The sequence below is a fragment of the Apodemus sylvaticus genome, chromosome 11 (assembly GCF_947179515.1).
Source record: "Apodemus sylvaticus chromosome 11, mApoSyl1.1, whole genome shotgun sequence".
Classification (NCBI taxonomy): Eukaryota; Metazoa; Chordata; class Mammalia; order Rodentia; family Muridae; genus Apodemus; species Apodemus sylvaticus.
Window position 1 is genome coordinate 80,118,287 of NC_067482.1, and position 15,143 is coordinate 80,133,429.

At 48.8% G+C, this 15,143-nt stretch overlaps 1 protein-coding gene across 3 annotated transcripts in view; it reads left to right on the forward strand.

The window, feature by feature from the left end:
- Ap1b1 (adaptor related protein complex 1 subunit beta 1) overlaps positions 1 to 15,143 on the forward strand; it is a 55,824-nt gene that overhangs the window by 32,490 nt on the left and 8,191 nt on the right. For all 3 annotated transcript variants that reach the window (XM_052199354.1, XM_052199353.1, XM_052199356.1), the window contains exons 8-15: positions 2,508 to 2,628; positions 4,121 to 4,216; positions 4,798 to 4,913; positions 5,458 to 5,623; positions 10,967 to 11,065; positions 11,656 to 11,915; positions 12,455 to 12,656; positions 13,718 to 13,873. In XM_052199354.1, the coding sequence (XP_052055314.1) occupies positions 2,508 to 2,628; positions 4,121 to 4,216; positions 4,798 to 4,913; positions 5,458 to 5,623; positions 10,967 to 11,065; positions 11,656 to 11,915; positions 12,455 to 12,656; positions 13,718 to 13,873 (1,216 nt within the window). The remainder of the gene's footprint in view (positions 1 to 2,507; positions 2,629 to 4,120; positions 4,217 to 4,797; positions 4,914 to 5,457; positions 5,624 to 10,966; positions 11,066 to 11,655; positions 11,916 to 12,454; positions 12,657 to 13,717; positions 13,874 to 15,143) is intronic.

The window sequence follows — 15,143 nt, forward strand, 5'->3', positions numbered from 1 at the left end:
ATGTCCTAGAGACAGGGACCCTCATGGGAAACTGATCCGTCACCATGTAGGAAGCCTAAAGAGTAGAAGGGTTCTCAGCCAGAGTTCCTTTCCCCTCAGGGCGTCCTTGATAATGTCTGGAGACATATTTGGTTTTCACAAGTAGAGATTGCTACTGGCATCCAGTGGGCAGAGACCAGGGACACTGCTCAGTATCCTACAGTGCTGTACAGTCCCAGGTCAGTGGTATCAGCACATTGGTCAGCCCCAGAGAGGGCCGACAGGGAAAGGTAAGCACGATGCTGCTTTGCCCTGACATTGGCCAGCTCAGAGCCTGTACAGTCCTTGAGATCTGGAGACTTCGTATATGTGCAGTTTGCTTGGGGACAAAGTTGATAGGTCTCGTTGAAATCCTCAAAATTGGAGACATTAGAAATGGTGAAAGATCGTGGGCTTGGCGTAACCTCAAGGCCTAGGGAGAAATAGAATGCTGGGCAGCCTGCTTTCTTCCTCCTAAGGTGGTGACTCAGGAAGTCACTGCTCCCAAGGAAGGGGGTCCAGCGCTAGATGGGGAAGGTCTAAAACGCCATGAGCAGCACCAGTTTGAAATGTCACAGAAATGACCTCCTCTGAGGCAGCCCTGAGGGAGGGCATCTTGCAGCTGGGGTGGGCTCTACCTCCTAAATTCTTCCCCTGGCCTTGAATCTAGTAGATCTCTCTGTAGCTGGGGCTTAGCGATGGCAACTCATTCCTGCTGTCTGCTGCCAAGAACCAGGACCACGGTGGGCAAGCCCTGGGAAGGTGGTATACCATACTCTTCGTCACAGCATCTGTCTGGTTCTTGATATTTCTTAGAGGACTAAAGATATTTATTGAGCTGGGACATTTGCTAAGATTTGGAAGGTAAACATGGGTAAAGTATCCTAAGTCCGTATGCAATGTGATGATAATTGGACTTTGCTGTTGCAGTGTGGGTGTCTGTACCAGTGCCATGGGTCACTGCATTAGTTAGAACACAGGAACTAGGTCAGCATGCAAGGTCCTCTGTGTTGTATTTAACACAATAATCTCTTAAGACATTGTCTGTGTCACGCGGCCATGACCTGTGCCAGCCTGACATGATTGGGCAGCCTTTGTCAAGTCTTGCTTATGGAGGTCATCTTCCTATTACCCATCTCACTTACCTCTCCACAGAGCACCCAGATCTTATTCAGCCAGCCTCTCCACACAGGTTTGTCTGACAGCACGGACTCCTGAGTTCCTCCTGAGTTGCCCCCATCACAGAGCTTCATCTCTGGCTATAACTTGGTTTTAGAATTATTAATTTCTGTCTTGGAAAGGGCATAGAAGTAGACATTAGATGGTGCCTTTTACCTTGTTCTTATCCGTTTAGTGTGTGACAAATACAAGCTTTATAACCTTTCTGAATTTCCTTTTCTTAGAAAAAACATGTCCTGTGGGACCATTGAGGGCAGCAGGCAGCAGCGGATGAGCAGTGGGCACACACTTAGCTAGCTCATCAGGTGACAGTTCCTCTTAGCAAGTGCCTTCATAAAGCAGGCATTGATGATCCTAGATGTTTCATCTCCCTCACAAGAGTCTGTGTGTCTTCAGACTCACCCTTACGGTCTGAAGCTGGCTAGTATTTCCCAATAGTCAGCCGCTGTGCTCCCCCCTGAAACTTTCTAGAATGCCTACAACTCGGTCATAAAGGAGAGTATGGAAGAAGTCACAAAAGGGTTCCTCATGGCCTTTCCCTCTGCTGGAGGATCACAAAAGACAACATGTGTGCAGTGTTCCTGCCCAGGGAGCCTAATTGACCCAGGGTACATTAGGGGTACACTCCAATAGCTCAGGACTCCAGAAGGAAAGCAGGGTTTGAGCATAAACCATATTATTTGCAAGTAGTGCAATCAACCATTTTTATTATTGAATGAACAGGACAACTGTTCCCAGAGTTTAATTCATACACACCAGATCTCAGACTAGCAGATCCAGCCGGGCCTGTGGTGGGAATTGTTCCTGCATAGTTTGTTCTTATTTCATGGGTTGGAATCAAAAGCTGAGATCACACATTGGGATTAAAACCCTAGCCTGCTGCCTGCTAACCTTGTGAACTGTTTTTCTTTTCTGAGATATGGTCCAGCAAGCTGTAGCCGAGCAGAACCACTGCTGATAATCACACAATCTTATTAGAGGTTCTGCCTCCCTAGAAATCATATGTCACCTGGAGCCCAGGAATTCCCCCAGCAGATGTGGAATAGCTTCCTTGAAAGTCTTATGATAGCCAGGCGGAGGTGGCGCATGCCTTTAATCCCAGCACTTGGGAGGCAGAGGCAGGTGGATTTCTGAGTTTGAGGCCAGCCTGGTCTACAGAGTGAGTTCCAGGATAGCCAGGGCTACCCAAAAAAAAAAAAAAAAAAAAAAAAAAAAAAAAAAAAGAAAGAAAGAAAGAAAGAAAAGAAAAGAAAAGAAAATTTTAATGATGTTTGTTTGTTTGTTCTCTGGGCATCCTCCCCTGCCACCAGGCCAGAGATCTTGAAGCATGAAATGAAGGTTTTCTTTGTGAAGTACAATGACCCCATCTACGTGAAGCTGGAGAAACTGGACATTATGATCCGCCTGGCCTCCCAGGCCAACATTGCCCAGGCAAGCAAGCAGAGTACGGTGGTGTGGGGCACAAGCTTTGGTGTCAAGACAACTTCCGTACTAGCTGTGTCTGTAGGTCAGATCAGCTAAGCATGCTTGGTATTGACAGTTTGTCTCAGAGAGAGTTCAGCATTGGGGGTTGGGGTTGGGGTGCAGAGCATTGTAAGCAGACAAAAACAACTAATGTTTTTATTACATTCTTAAAGCTGTACACACAGATACACTTCTGAAGTCCCAGATACTTGGGTTCCTGAAGCAGGAGAATCACTTTTCCTGAGATCAAGACTATCCTGGGCAACATGTGTAGGCTTCCTACACATAGGAAAGTTCACATAGCCTCCCTGTTGCCTGCCATTTGTTCACTAAGGAGTGATAATGGGCACCCAGGGGTGACGCTCAGTGAGTAAAGCACTTACTAGGGGCAGCTAATGAAGACTTGAAATTGATGTCCAGAATCTGTGTTTAAAAAGCTGAGTGTGGGAGCTAAAGAGATGGCTCTGTAGTTGAGAGCACTCGCTACTCTTTCAAAGGGCATGGATTTAGTTCTCAGCACCTGCTTCAGGTAACTCACAAACACCTGTAACTCCATTTTCAGGGTATCTGCTTTCTGTCTTCTGTGACACACACACACACACACACACACACACACACACCCCAATAAAAAAAAATAGATCTTTAAAAAAACCAACTAAGCTGGGCGTGGTAGGGCGCACCTGTGAGCTCAGCACTTGGGAGGCAGAGGCAGGCAGATTTCTGAGTTAGAGGCCAGCCTGGTCTACAGAGTGAGTTCCAGGATAGCCAGGGCTATACAGAGAAACCTGTCTCGAAAAAACAAAACAAAACAAAAAAACAACTGAGTTTGGTGGTGTACCTTTATAATCCCAACACTGGAAAGGTGGAGACAGGTAAATTCTTAGGGCTGGCTGGCCAGCTAGCGTAGCTTCATCCGAAAGCTCCAGGCCAGTAAGAGATTGTCTCAAAAAAAAAAAAAAAAAAAAAAAAAAGCACTGTGGGAGGAGGGGACCAGGAAGCGGGGCAACATTTGAAATGTAAATAAAGAAAAGGTGGATGATTCTGAGAAGTGACTCCCAGGGTTGTCCTCTGGCTTCTACATGCATGTGCACACATATATATAGACATACCCTTTGCCTCCAAAAGCAGTAGTTGAGGCTGGGAATGTAGGTCAGTGGTTAGAGCATCTACTTAGCACACAAGGCCCTAGATCAGTCCCCAGCACCACACACACAACAAAATGTCCTTGAATGCAGTAGCTGCTAATATAAAGCAAAGGTGGTCGTACCCTGCCATACAGTCATCCTCTACCTACTTCTGGGTTATCTTCCTTTGAGGAACCTAATGACACTCTCTCCAGGCCTTCATGTGAGCAAGCAGCAGAATCGCGTGCTTTCAGTGTTTGTGCATTCCTGTTACCCAAGACTTGTAGCAGGTTTCTCTATCAGATCCATCTAACTTATTTTTGTTTGGAGCACAGGTATTGGCAGAACTCAAAGAGTACGCTACAGAAGTAGATGTGGATTTTGTACGGAAGGCAGTGCGTGCCATTGGCCGCTGTGCCATCAAGGTGGAGGTGAGTAGGTTCTGAGATTCCGTTCTTAGGCAGGGAGGGGGGTGGTGGTCAAAAAGCACTGTTAACCTAAACTCAATAGGTCTGTTGGTGGCTTAAAGATCCTGAAATAGCTAGTTATAGTCAGTACAGACCCTTGAGAAAGTTAAGGTGTTATCCCCTTGATGTTTATTTGTTAGGGCCCTCCTGAGACTTCTGTACCACTGGGCTATTGTTGTGTGTATAAATGAAAGCGAAAGACTAGGAACAGAAACTTTGTGGGTTTAGTCATAGCAGCCCATTTTATGGAACAAGCCAGAGAGACGGGGACAAATAAGGTCACTCAGCCTTTGGACTCTGCCTGGAGGAACTCTCCAGCCCAGCCCGCACTGTAAGAGCTGCACCCTGGCTTTCTTATCTGTCAATGTGTCCTTTTCATCCCGAGCCTTCTGCTGGCCCTTTTTCTCTACCTCCTCCACAAGGGAGAGTGGTCTGTTCTCATGCTAAGATAAGGAAGGTGGAGCAAAGTGACTTAAGCTCCTTGGCCTTGGCATGGTGATAGTCCTGTTGGAAACTGTGTACCCACACTGCCTTTTTTCCCACAGCAATCTGCAGAGCGCTGTGTGAGCACATTGCTTGATCTCATCCAGACCAAGGTCAACTATGTGGTTCAGGAAGCCATTGTGGTCATTAAGGACATCTTCCGCAAGTATCCCAACAAGTAGGTGCCAACTCTTCCTGATTAGAGGACAGCCTGGCTTCCCCTTCCTCGTCTCCTTTTCCATTTCAGAAGCAGCTTTCTCAGAAGAAATGTTTGTCTTTCTCCTTTTACCCAAACTGGTCATCAAGGCCAAAATAAAAGCAGCTAAACTCCAACAGCTAAAACATCTCCTATCTCCGGGCAGTAGTAGTGCTTGCCTTTAATATCAGCAGTTGGGAGACAGAGGCAGGCAGATCTCAGTGAGTTGAAGGCCAGCCTGGTTTTCATAGGACAGCCAGGGAAATACAGTCTCAAAACCAAACCAAAACATACACACTATCCTTAGCTGCTCCTCTCTCTGTCTCTGTCTCTGTCTCTATCTCTGTCTCTGTCTCTGTCTCTCTCTCTCTCTGTCTCTCTCTCTCTCTCACTCTCAATCACACACACACACACACACACACACACACACACACACACACACACTCCCTATCCTCAGCCTCTCTCCAGGTCTGGGAAGCTGCATGTCTTCATTGGCTCTCATATTGGCTCAATCATGCTTTCCCAGGTATGAGAGTGTGATAGCCACTCTGTGTGAGAATCTGGACTCACTGGATGAGCCCGAGGCCCGCGCTGCTATGATCTGGATAGTGGGCGAGTATGCTGAGCGGATCGACAATGCAGATGAGCTGCTGGAGAGCTTCCTGGAAGGTTTCCATGACGAGAGCACCCAGGTGAGCCTTCCAGTGGGCAGAGCTGTTGCTGAGCCCCTGGCCCACTTCTGGCCTTAGCTCTTTTCCCTCCCCTCCTCATACTGCATTGCTGGTGTGAGCAGGTATGAATTGACAGGCTCTGTGTGGTCCCCTTTTCTCCCCCACAGCAGTGCCTCAGAAGACACAGCACAGTCTGGCATGTGTGAAAAGTAATCAGAAGTTTCTGGCTTTGTTTTTTATTTCATATTTATCTTTGGTCATACATTGACATGGTTCAAAATAGAAGTGCTGCAGGGACTTTACAGTGAAGATTCTTCTTCCAACTGCTTTCTCAGCCATAGTTCTTCCTGGTACTAGCATCCTTGGTTTCTCGGTGATACAGAGGTTGTAGGGGTGTATGCATAGTCCTATAGTAGATATGTATGCACACATGCACATTCACCTGTAGCCAGTTCTTACTGTTCTTGGCATCTGTGTTCCATAACTACTACAATTCCTGAATAACAAAGGACTGAGCTAGCACTCAGAAGAGACATAGAGTTAGGTCCTGTGAAGTCTAGATGTTTTTATCAATTGGTCAACATGTAACATCATTGATTCATTAGCATTGAACTCTGGCCAACAGCTCTGTGACTTGTGCTTGACTAAAGTTTATCTAGCATACATATTTCTCAAGGGAACATTCCAGCCTTCTGGACAAGCACTACAGCATCACAGCTTAGAGACCGGTTTTTTGTTTGTTTGTTTGTTTGTTTAGTTTGTTTTGGATTTGTTTTTTTCGAGACAGGGTTTCTCTGTATAGCCCTGGCTGTCCTGGAACTCACTCTATAGACCAGGCTGGCCTCGAACTCAGAAATCCGCCTGCCTCTGCCTCCCAGAGTGCTGGGATTACAGGCTTGCGCCACCACCGCTCAGCATAGAGACCATTTTAAATGAGGGAAAGGATACTTTTTTACAGGATGAGAACTAGAACAAAGGTAGAGTCAGCCTTGCCTTGTCCAACCTCAGCTTGGACCTCTGCATCAGGTAATTTTGTTTCCAATGCGCTGCCTGTATGTACAGGTGACCAGACAAGCCCTGTGCAAATACTGATTTTAAAGGGCAACAAGAGGCAGATTTACAAGCATAGAAGCAGGCTGTGGCAGTGTACACATGTAATCTCAGAGTTTTTGAGCTAGTTTGTCAGATGTTTGCGGTCATCCTTGGCTATGTAGAGCGTTTGAGTCTGGCCTGGGTTACATGAGACGTGGTCAGTAAACACAAAGCTGGTGGGCTGCTGAGATGACTCAGTGCATAGTCTCCTCCACCCAGCCTGACATCTGAAATTCCATCATAGGAACACTCTTGCTGTTAAGAGAGAACATGTCTCATGGCATGCACAGCCATTCACATACATACAGATAATAAACACCTGTAATAAAAATAAAACTAAGTCTTTACAAGTGTGGGGACATAAACCCTATATATAGTAGTCCACAATCCAATTTCAGATTGCTTAGGAGCTCGCCTCTGCCCTTAGGATATACCTGAGAGGCGTGCCAGCATCAATTTATTTGTCCTTTTAAGTACATTGGACATTTATGTGTCTAGTCTATTATAAATGTACTGCTGTGATAGGCAGCATGGTGTAGAACTGAGTATTTCAGGGATGAACCCTTAAGCAGATAGCTTGGAGAGATCTGGGTAGCACTTGCCTGATTTTGTTTGGTAGAGAGGTTGTCCTGATTTGACCTCCCATCTCAGATAGTACTTCCCTGCCTCTTACACTTGGTTTGAGCAGCTCAGAAGGTAGTGGATATAGTTTGTCTGCGAATTAGGAAATGTCTTCTGCCCAGTGCAGGCAGTGTGACCTAGTAAGTCCAAGCATGCAGAGTGGAGTCAGAGACCCACCCCAGAGCCCACACCTCTCATCCCTCACTCTCACTTAACGACGACTATGTTCATCTTAACTTGTGTCTAGCCCATCAGAAGTATTCGTCAGTGGTAGTGTTGACCTGGGGCAGAATTAGACTCAAAGGGGAAGTGGCTCAGGAGAAGCAGAGCCTGCTGGTCCCCACAGCCCACATGTCTCAGCAGCTCAGGCCTCCCCATACCCCTGCTTGCATTATGGTGCTGAAGCTGTCCCTGCCACTTCCATGGCTTTACCTTGGTCACAGTCCCACAAGCAGGGTTACAGTGGGTAACAGTTCAGGCTCAGTCCTTAAAGTTTTAGCAATTCCCATGGAAAGAGAACTTTTACACCAACGGCCCAACAGAAGCCCCAAAATCTGTCTGTGTTTTCTGGAGCCATTTACCAAGACCGATCAGCCAGTTGTTCATTCTGATCTGTATGGATCAGAAGAGACGGAATGGCATTCTCTGAAGGAGAGCCAGCAGAGTGGGCGCTAAGTGAGCAAAAGCAGCAGATGTCTGCAGAATCTCACTGCCGCTAACCTCCCACTGCCGCCCGCCGCCCGCCTCTGTGCGGCTTCATTTTTACACCAGACCTGTCTGTGGCTCCCAAGATGGCCAGCCTTGCCTGGATCGTTTCTGCCCTGTAACCAAGTCCTCCTTAAGGCGGAGGATTGCCTCATGGTATAAACTGCCAAATATTTGGGTAAATCTTGTAGCCTCTTCCTGCACAAGAATAAACCTGCTAAAGAGCCAGGGATTGGGGAAGTTGGAAGGAAAATCTGAGTCCGGAGTCTATAGGAAAGAAAACATACCTGAAATTCTGAACTCACTTTCCATGTTCCTTAAATTCACCAAGCCCTTGCTGGGTGCACTGGCGGGCGCACAGCTCCAGCCCCCGCCCTTGCTGGGTGTGACAGCCACAGCTCCAGCCCCAGCGCAGCTGCGCTCACCAGGGTTATTGCCATTTAGCTCTGACTTTTGCAGCTGGCCAAGAGTTACACCCCATCTACAGATGAGGACACTACCTCAGTAATTTAGTGACTGTTGGGATGAAGAGTCAGTGTCCAGCTGAGGAGTGGCCTCACTCTAGCTCCTGACAAGTGCTGTGGGTTGTTTGCACAGCTCCCAAGACCCCAGCTCCCATCCGAAGCAGGCTATTGCTTTTTTTCCTCTTTGTTTTTTTTGAAGGGTGCTTTTGCAACAGGGTTTCCATACATCTTAGACTGGCCTCCAACCAGTATTTCTGACTTGCTTCCACTCTTCAGTACTGGGATTGCAGGTATGGACCACTCTCAGTTCAGGCCATGTCTTCCTCACTGACTGAGGGTGACTGGCTGGAGTCCTGTGTAGAAGCTGCACACTGTGTAGAAGCTGTCTCCTGCCTTGGACAGAGCAGCGGCTGTTTCTCCTCCACTGACCCATGTCCACAGATGGCAAGAGGCTGCGGGCGAGCTCATGCCCAGAAGAAACCTCTCCTTTAGGTTTTTATTATTTATTCTTTTTGTTTTTTAAGATTTATTTCATGTCTGTGAGTACACTGTAGTTGTCCTCAGACACCCAAGAAGAGGGCATGAGATCCCATTACAGATGGTTGTGAGCCACTATGTGGGTGCTGGGAATTGACCTCTGGAAAGCAGTCAGTGCTCTTAACTGCTGAGCCATCTCTCCAGCCTCCCCTCCCCCTACTTTTTTTAAGGAGCATGGGAGGGCACAGTTACAGCTCCTGAGTGGAGACCAAAGACAACTTTCAGGAGTTGGTTCTCTTTCCACCTTGTGAGTGAGTCCCAGGGATCGAACTCGGGTTCAATCAGCCTTAGCAGCAAGCATCTTTACCCACTGAGCCATCCCACCAGCCCACCCTCTCCATGCCTAGTCCTACAAGCCAGGGAGATGGCACCACCTCACCAGTGCTGCTGCCGCTGAGCTGCCTGGACCATTGCTTCCAGCTTGTCAACAGACCTGTCCCAGGCTGACACAGAGAGAAAGACTCAGGAAGGACATCTGCATGGTCTCATGCACACGGTTTTCAGCCATGAATTTCTCTCTCCCTCCCCGCCTCCCTCTCTCTCCCTCCCTTTCTCCCCCCCCCTCTCTCCGTTCCCCCCTCTTCTTTCTGTTTTGTTTTTGTTTTTTGAAACAGTTTCTCTGCATAGCCCTGGCTGTCCTGGAACTCACTCTGTAGACCAGGCTGGCCTCCAACTCACCGAAGTCCACCTGCCTCTTCCTGGGGAGTTCTGGGATTAAAGGCGTGCGCCACCACTGGAATGCTTCCTTCTTGTGCTCATAGTCGATAGCATCTAAAATGACTTGGTGGCTCATGCCTGTAATTCCAGGACTTGGGAGGCTGAGGCTGGAGAATCGCTTTGTGTTTAGGCCAGCCTGAGTAAGTTAAAAATGAGTGATCAGCCCGGGCTATGGAGTGTGAGCCTGCATCAAAAGCAGAACAAGTAAATAAAAATACAGTGAATATTTTAAAACCGTCGGCACTAGACAGATACTCAAGCTTCTGGACTCTGGGTACATGGAGCCCTGGGAAAGGAATTCAGCAACTGACTCAACATGTGGTTTGAACCACATCCACTCCAGTCTTGGAAAATCAGTAAGCTAAGCCATCCACCACCATGACCAGGCCCTTCTAGAAGACATGGCGTATATTTCGAATAGCTGCTCAAACAGGGCCCAACATGGCCCCTCTTTTAAAAACCTAGACAATCATAGTAGCCTGTGGCTAGGAGGGCCTAGTGTGCTCTTTCAGCATGCATCACAGCACAAATTTCTGGAATTTCTTATGTGCCTCCTGTTCCCTGGCACTAGCCTAAGCAGTATAGAATTAACAGTGAGCTAGACAAACCCTATCCCCACCCATCAAAAGCTCGCAGTCAGCCCATTGGGGTGGCACACAGCACTCAGAAGGCAGAGGCAAAGTACTGTGAGTTCCAGGACAGCCAGAGCTATATAGTGAGACCTGTCTTGAAAAAAAAAAGTCAAAGCTCACAGCCATGGAGACAGCCTGGTAGCTGTAAGGACGTAGAGGCGACTGGCAATGTGGGGCTGAGGAGCAGCGTGACAATGATAGGAGTGCCAGCAAGGCCGAGGACATCTCATGGAATGGAGGGCTTGAGGACACTTCCTACCTTATGATAGCCATGTAGCTCCTCAGTGGCGGGTTCTCTGTGGAGCCTGGCTAGCCCACATCTGCATCTCTGTGGCACCATTAACACCCAAAGTAGCATGCCAGTCTCACTTGTTGCCTTTCGAAGCAAACTTCTCTTAGAACCATGGAATTGAAGTTCTGACAGACATCTAGGAATCCAGCTGAGCCCTACCTGCCACATAGTACGATGTCCAGATCCAAGTTCCTCAGTAGCAGCCCCAAGACGAGGAGAGCTGTTGTTGGTTTCCATCTGTTCCGAGCTGCCATGCCACCCTGCCTTTGGTTGTACCTCCAGCCTATCTGCCTTGTCCCCGCAGGTCCAGCTACAGCTGCTGACAGCCATTGTGAAGCTCTTCCTGAAGAAGCCAACAGAGACTCAGGAGCTGGTGCAGCAGGTCCTCAGTTTAGCCACTCAGGTAGTGCCCACCTCTCTGCTGCTCCTCAAATCAAATCAAAGAAGCTCGATTCCTGGGAGCTGATCTCCCTCTAACCTCTTGGGTAGCACGTGTGCAAATTGATGCCAGAGTAGCCTAATCCCTGACTTCTGGGGGTCAGAGTCACAGACAGATCACATAGCATGATGTCTCCCTGAAACTGAAGAGGGTTATGTGGAAATAAATGCTGGAAGATTCACTGCAAGGTAGGGGAATGAAGACAGGAGTGGGTGTGACCTGCCGGTACTAGACATCCAAGGAGACAAAGCTGAAAGTTGGGAGCTAAGGTGTGCCCCCTAAGGTGGTTTGGAAGCCAACTTTTGGGTATGTTCAGAATCATTGGATGAGATAGGTATGGTGGTACATGCTTTTAATCCCAGCAGTTGGGAGGCAGAGGTAGGCAAATCTCTGTGAAAGTCAGCCTGGTCTACATAGTAAGTTCCTGATAATCCCTGTCTCAAAAATGGGGGTGGGGGGCAAGGAAAGGGGAAAAAACAAAAACGATGATAAGGGAGGGCCCCCTTCTCATATGGGAAGGAGTTACACAGGCTGCTCCAACCCCACCCCTCAAGGACTCAGACAATCCAGACCTTCGGGACCGTGGCTACATCTACTGGCGCCTGCTCTCCACGGACCCTGTGGCTGCTAAAGAGGTGGTACTGGCTGAGAAACCTCTCATCTCAGAGGAGACAGACCTTATTGAGCCTACGCTGCTGGACGAACTCATCTGCTACATTGGCACACTGGCCTCTGTCTACCATAAGCCCCCCAACGCCTTTGTGGAAGGCGGCCGGGGAGTGGTGCAGAAGAGCCTGCCTCCCCGCACTGCCTCGTGAGTACAGCTGCCTAGCATGGATGCAGGCCTTAGAAGATGGCCCCTGCAAAGGCCTTAGTGTAAACAAACTAGGATCCTAGCCACTTAGAGCCAGTGTTTAACTGCATATTAGGTGTCCACTATCACCTCATGTAATCTTCTGAAGTGTTGAAACAAAATGTCCATTTAACAGATAAGGAGAGTGGGTGTGGAGAGTTTGGATAGTTCAGGACTGCATCGCTAACGGGATGACTTCTACTTCCAAAGACCTGTTCCCACCACCTCTGTTGCTCCTGGTGACTGGTTTGGCCCAGTGACAGTCCTTGGAGGCTGGCATCTAGTTTCCTTTTGAGAATAAGCTAGAATATGCACAGTTGGCTCATCCCATGAATGTAAGGAGGCAGAGAGACAAGTCATATACTCCTGTGCTCACACCCCCAGACATCGAGGAGACCCAGAGCCTGACCTATGCAAAGATCTTGGAGGCTAACATGTCTTTACCTTCCCTGGAACATTCTGAAACTGTTACCCTACCTGATTCTCCCTGTGTCCAACAGGAGTGAGAGCACAGAGAGTCCTGAGACAGCCCCTGCTGGAGCACCTGCTGGTGATCAGCCTGACGTCATTCCTGCCCAGGGTGACCTGCTAGGTGACCTCCTTAACCTGGACCTTGGGCCCCCAGTGAGTGGCCCACCCTTAGCTGCCTCCTCAGTGCAGATGGGAGCAGTGGATCTTCTTGGTGGTGGCCTCGACAGCCTGGTATGTCCTCGGTCCCCAGGTGATGTTATTGATCTTCAGAGGAGCGGGCTTTGCTGCCCCTCTTTGCTGTATCCAATGGGAGGGTGTGTGAAATGCTCGTTCTGCTTGGTGCTGAGCGTGTAACTCCAGGCTGAGGTGGCTGCAGCCTGTTAGGCTGTGCCTGGCTTTAGGAGCCAGGTCTTAGTCTACTCACACTCGGGCTACCCGCCAGGGAGAGCCACCCAGCCAGGCCTCCATGGAAGGGCAGGGGTAGAATTCCCTTCTGTCCCTTGAGAGAGGGATGGTAAGCCTGGACCAGGCAGCTTCTGAACCTTCACCTTGGTGTTGATAGTCTGGCCACGAGAGAGCCTAGGACAAAGTACAAGTTATGACTCAGGGTGTGAGGGAGGGTGCCAGGCTAAATAAAGCCATGAGGAAGGGCAGTGTTCTTCAGAGGGATGGGCTCTGGGCCTCAGAACAGACTCCTCCCAACTAGAGCCACTGTTAACTAACCTATCTTTCTTTCTCTTGTCTCATGTTCTTTCCTTGCCTCTCTCTCTGCATGTTGCTGCCTGTCTCTTCACCCTGCCTGCTTCTGCTTGGAGATGGGGGATGAGCCTGAAGGGGTATGGTTCAACCCTCTGTCACCAATGCTTTGTGCTGAACCTTGGCCAGTGGTCCATGTCTGAGCAGTCTCTGCTTTGATTTCCTGGCATGCAGTTGCCTCTGGCCACCATGCCCACAAATTCTCAGTGTACACAACCCCATGACAGTGACGCCTTGTCATCCTAAAGACTGCTGGCCCTCAGCCCTGAGCTTCTCACCTAGAGGGGGGCCCCGTATGCTAGAGGCTCCTCTTGGATGACTTGAGTCTTCTCCCAGAGTTCACTCCTTGAGGTCCAAGACCTGTGGGACTCTGGGGTACTCAGCCTCTTTCCCACCTACTTCACTTTGTCTTGTTTCTGCTACTTGAAGTTGATGTGGAGGGTGGTCCTGTTCTTACCCCACTGTTTTCAAAAGAGCCAGGTGACTGTTCCTCCTGGGCCCCTAATGTCCCTGTCTCATGCATGTCTTTGATCCAGATTGGAGATAGCAGCTTTGGGGCGCCTTCGGCATCGGTGGCAGCAGCACCAGCGCCGGCCAGACTTGGAGCACCCATCAGCAGTGGCTTAAGTGACCTCTTTGACCTGACCAGTGGTGTGGGCGCCCTGTCAGGATCCTATGTAGCTCCCAAAGCAGTAAGTCCTTCATGTACTCTCCTGGCTGGAGCAGAGAAAAGAAACTGGATTGGGATTGCTAAGGCCTCCACTGAACTCAGCCCTGAGAGGATGGGCCAGAGGGGTGCAGTCCTCTGCCCCAGTCTTCACTCTTCCTGACCTCTAGCTATGGTCTCGTATCCCAACAGCCTCTGCTTTGACTGCAGCGTCTTGTCCAGGTGGCACAGTCAGCATCCATTGAGCAAAAATGGGAATGTAGTGTAAAGCCAGGAGGGAAGTGGTCTTGTTAGAGCACAGGTTCTCAGTACTGTTAGATCAGTACCTCAGAGAACTTGTCTCTGAAGAAGACTGATGGCCTGTCCACATAGGCAAATAAAAGATAACCATGTCTTCATCAGTATATGGACGCAGTGTTATAGACACAGCACACCTACCTGCCCTAGAGGACATGACAGGCATGGGTAGCGTTAGTACTTCAGCACAAGTAGTGTGGCCGGTGGTATTGTTCAGTGACTCTCAGTACAGTTCCAACAGAGCAGGTACCAGGGATGGCGATGGGAACTATAATCCCAGCACTTGGGAAGCAAGTCCTAAAACACAGTCTCTCACCCCCTTACCTCAGGTTTCCTGGAGAATGGAAAATGTGTTCCTGAGGGTGTTGTCGTCTACACAAGACATTTTGCTAGACTAGGGTTTCTTGAGGCAGAAAGCCAAGCTAGGCTCAGTGCTTGCTCATGGTACAAGGTCAGCAATAGCTGTTGGAGAGCTCTACACTAAATAATAATAATAATAATAATAATGAAATGCTTCCATTTACAACAGTTGAGCTTTAGCACTGCAAAGGGGTGGTGTTGCATAGAGCCCAAAGGAGAATATCAAGGTGCGTTAGCAGCCTAGACAGTAGCAGCAGCTTTGGGAGCACAGACAGAGCCTAAGACGGGAAACCCTTTTCAGTGGTGAGACTTGCAGGATATGAGGGGGCTGAAGCCATTCTGATGTGAGCAGCCATACAATTACAGGCACTGAGATACAGCCATTGGCAAAGCCATGGGTGAAAATAGCTAAGCTTGGCATATAAATATTAATTTATATTAACTTCCTAATATATAGTACTAGGAAGAGCACAATGTGGGTCATGTCACTTGTGCCAGAGAAGCTCTACAAGGACAAATATGGCCTAATTATTTCACAACACAGGTTAGAGGCCATGTCTGCTGAACCTTCATCTTCTGAGATCCCCATTCAGAGGCTTTAGGGCCCCCATATAAGTCTGTAAGCAGCACCTGCACCT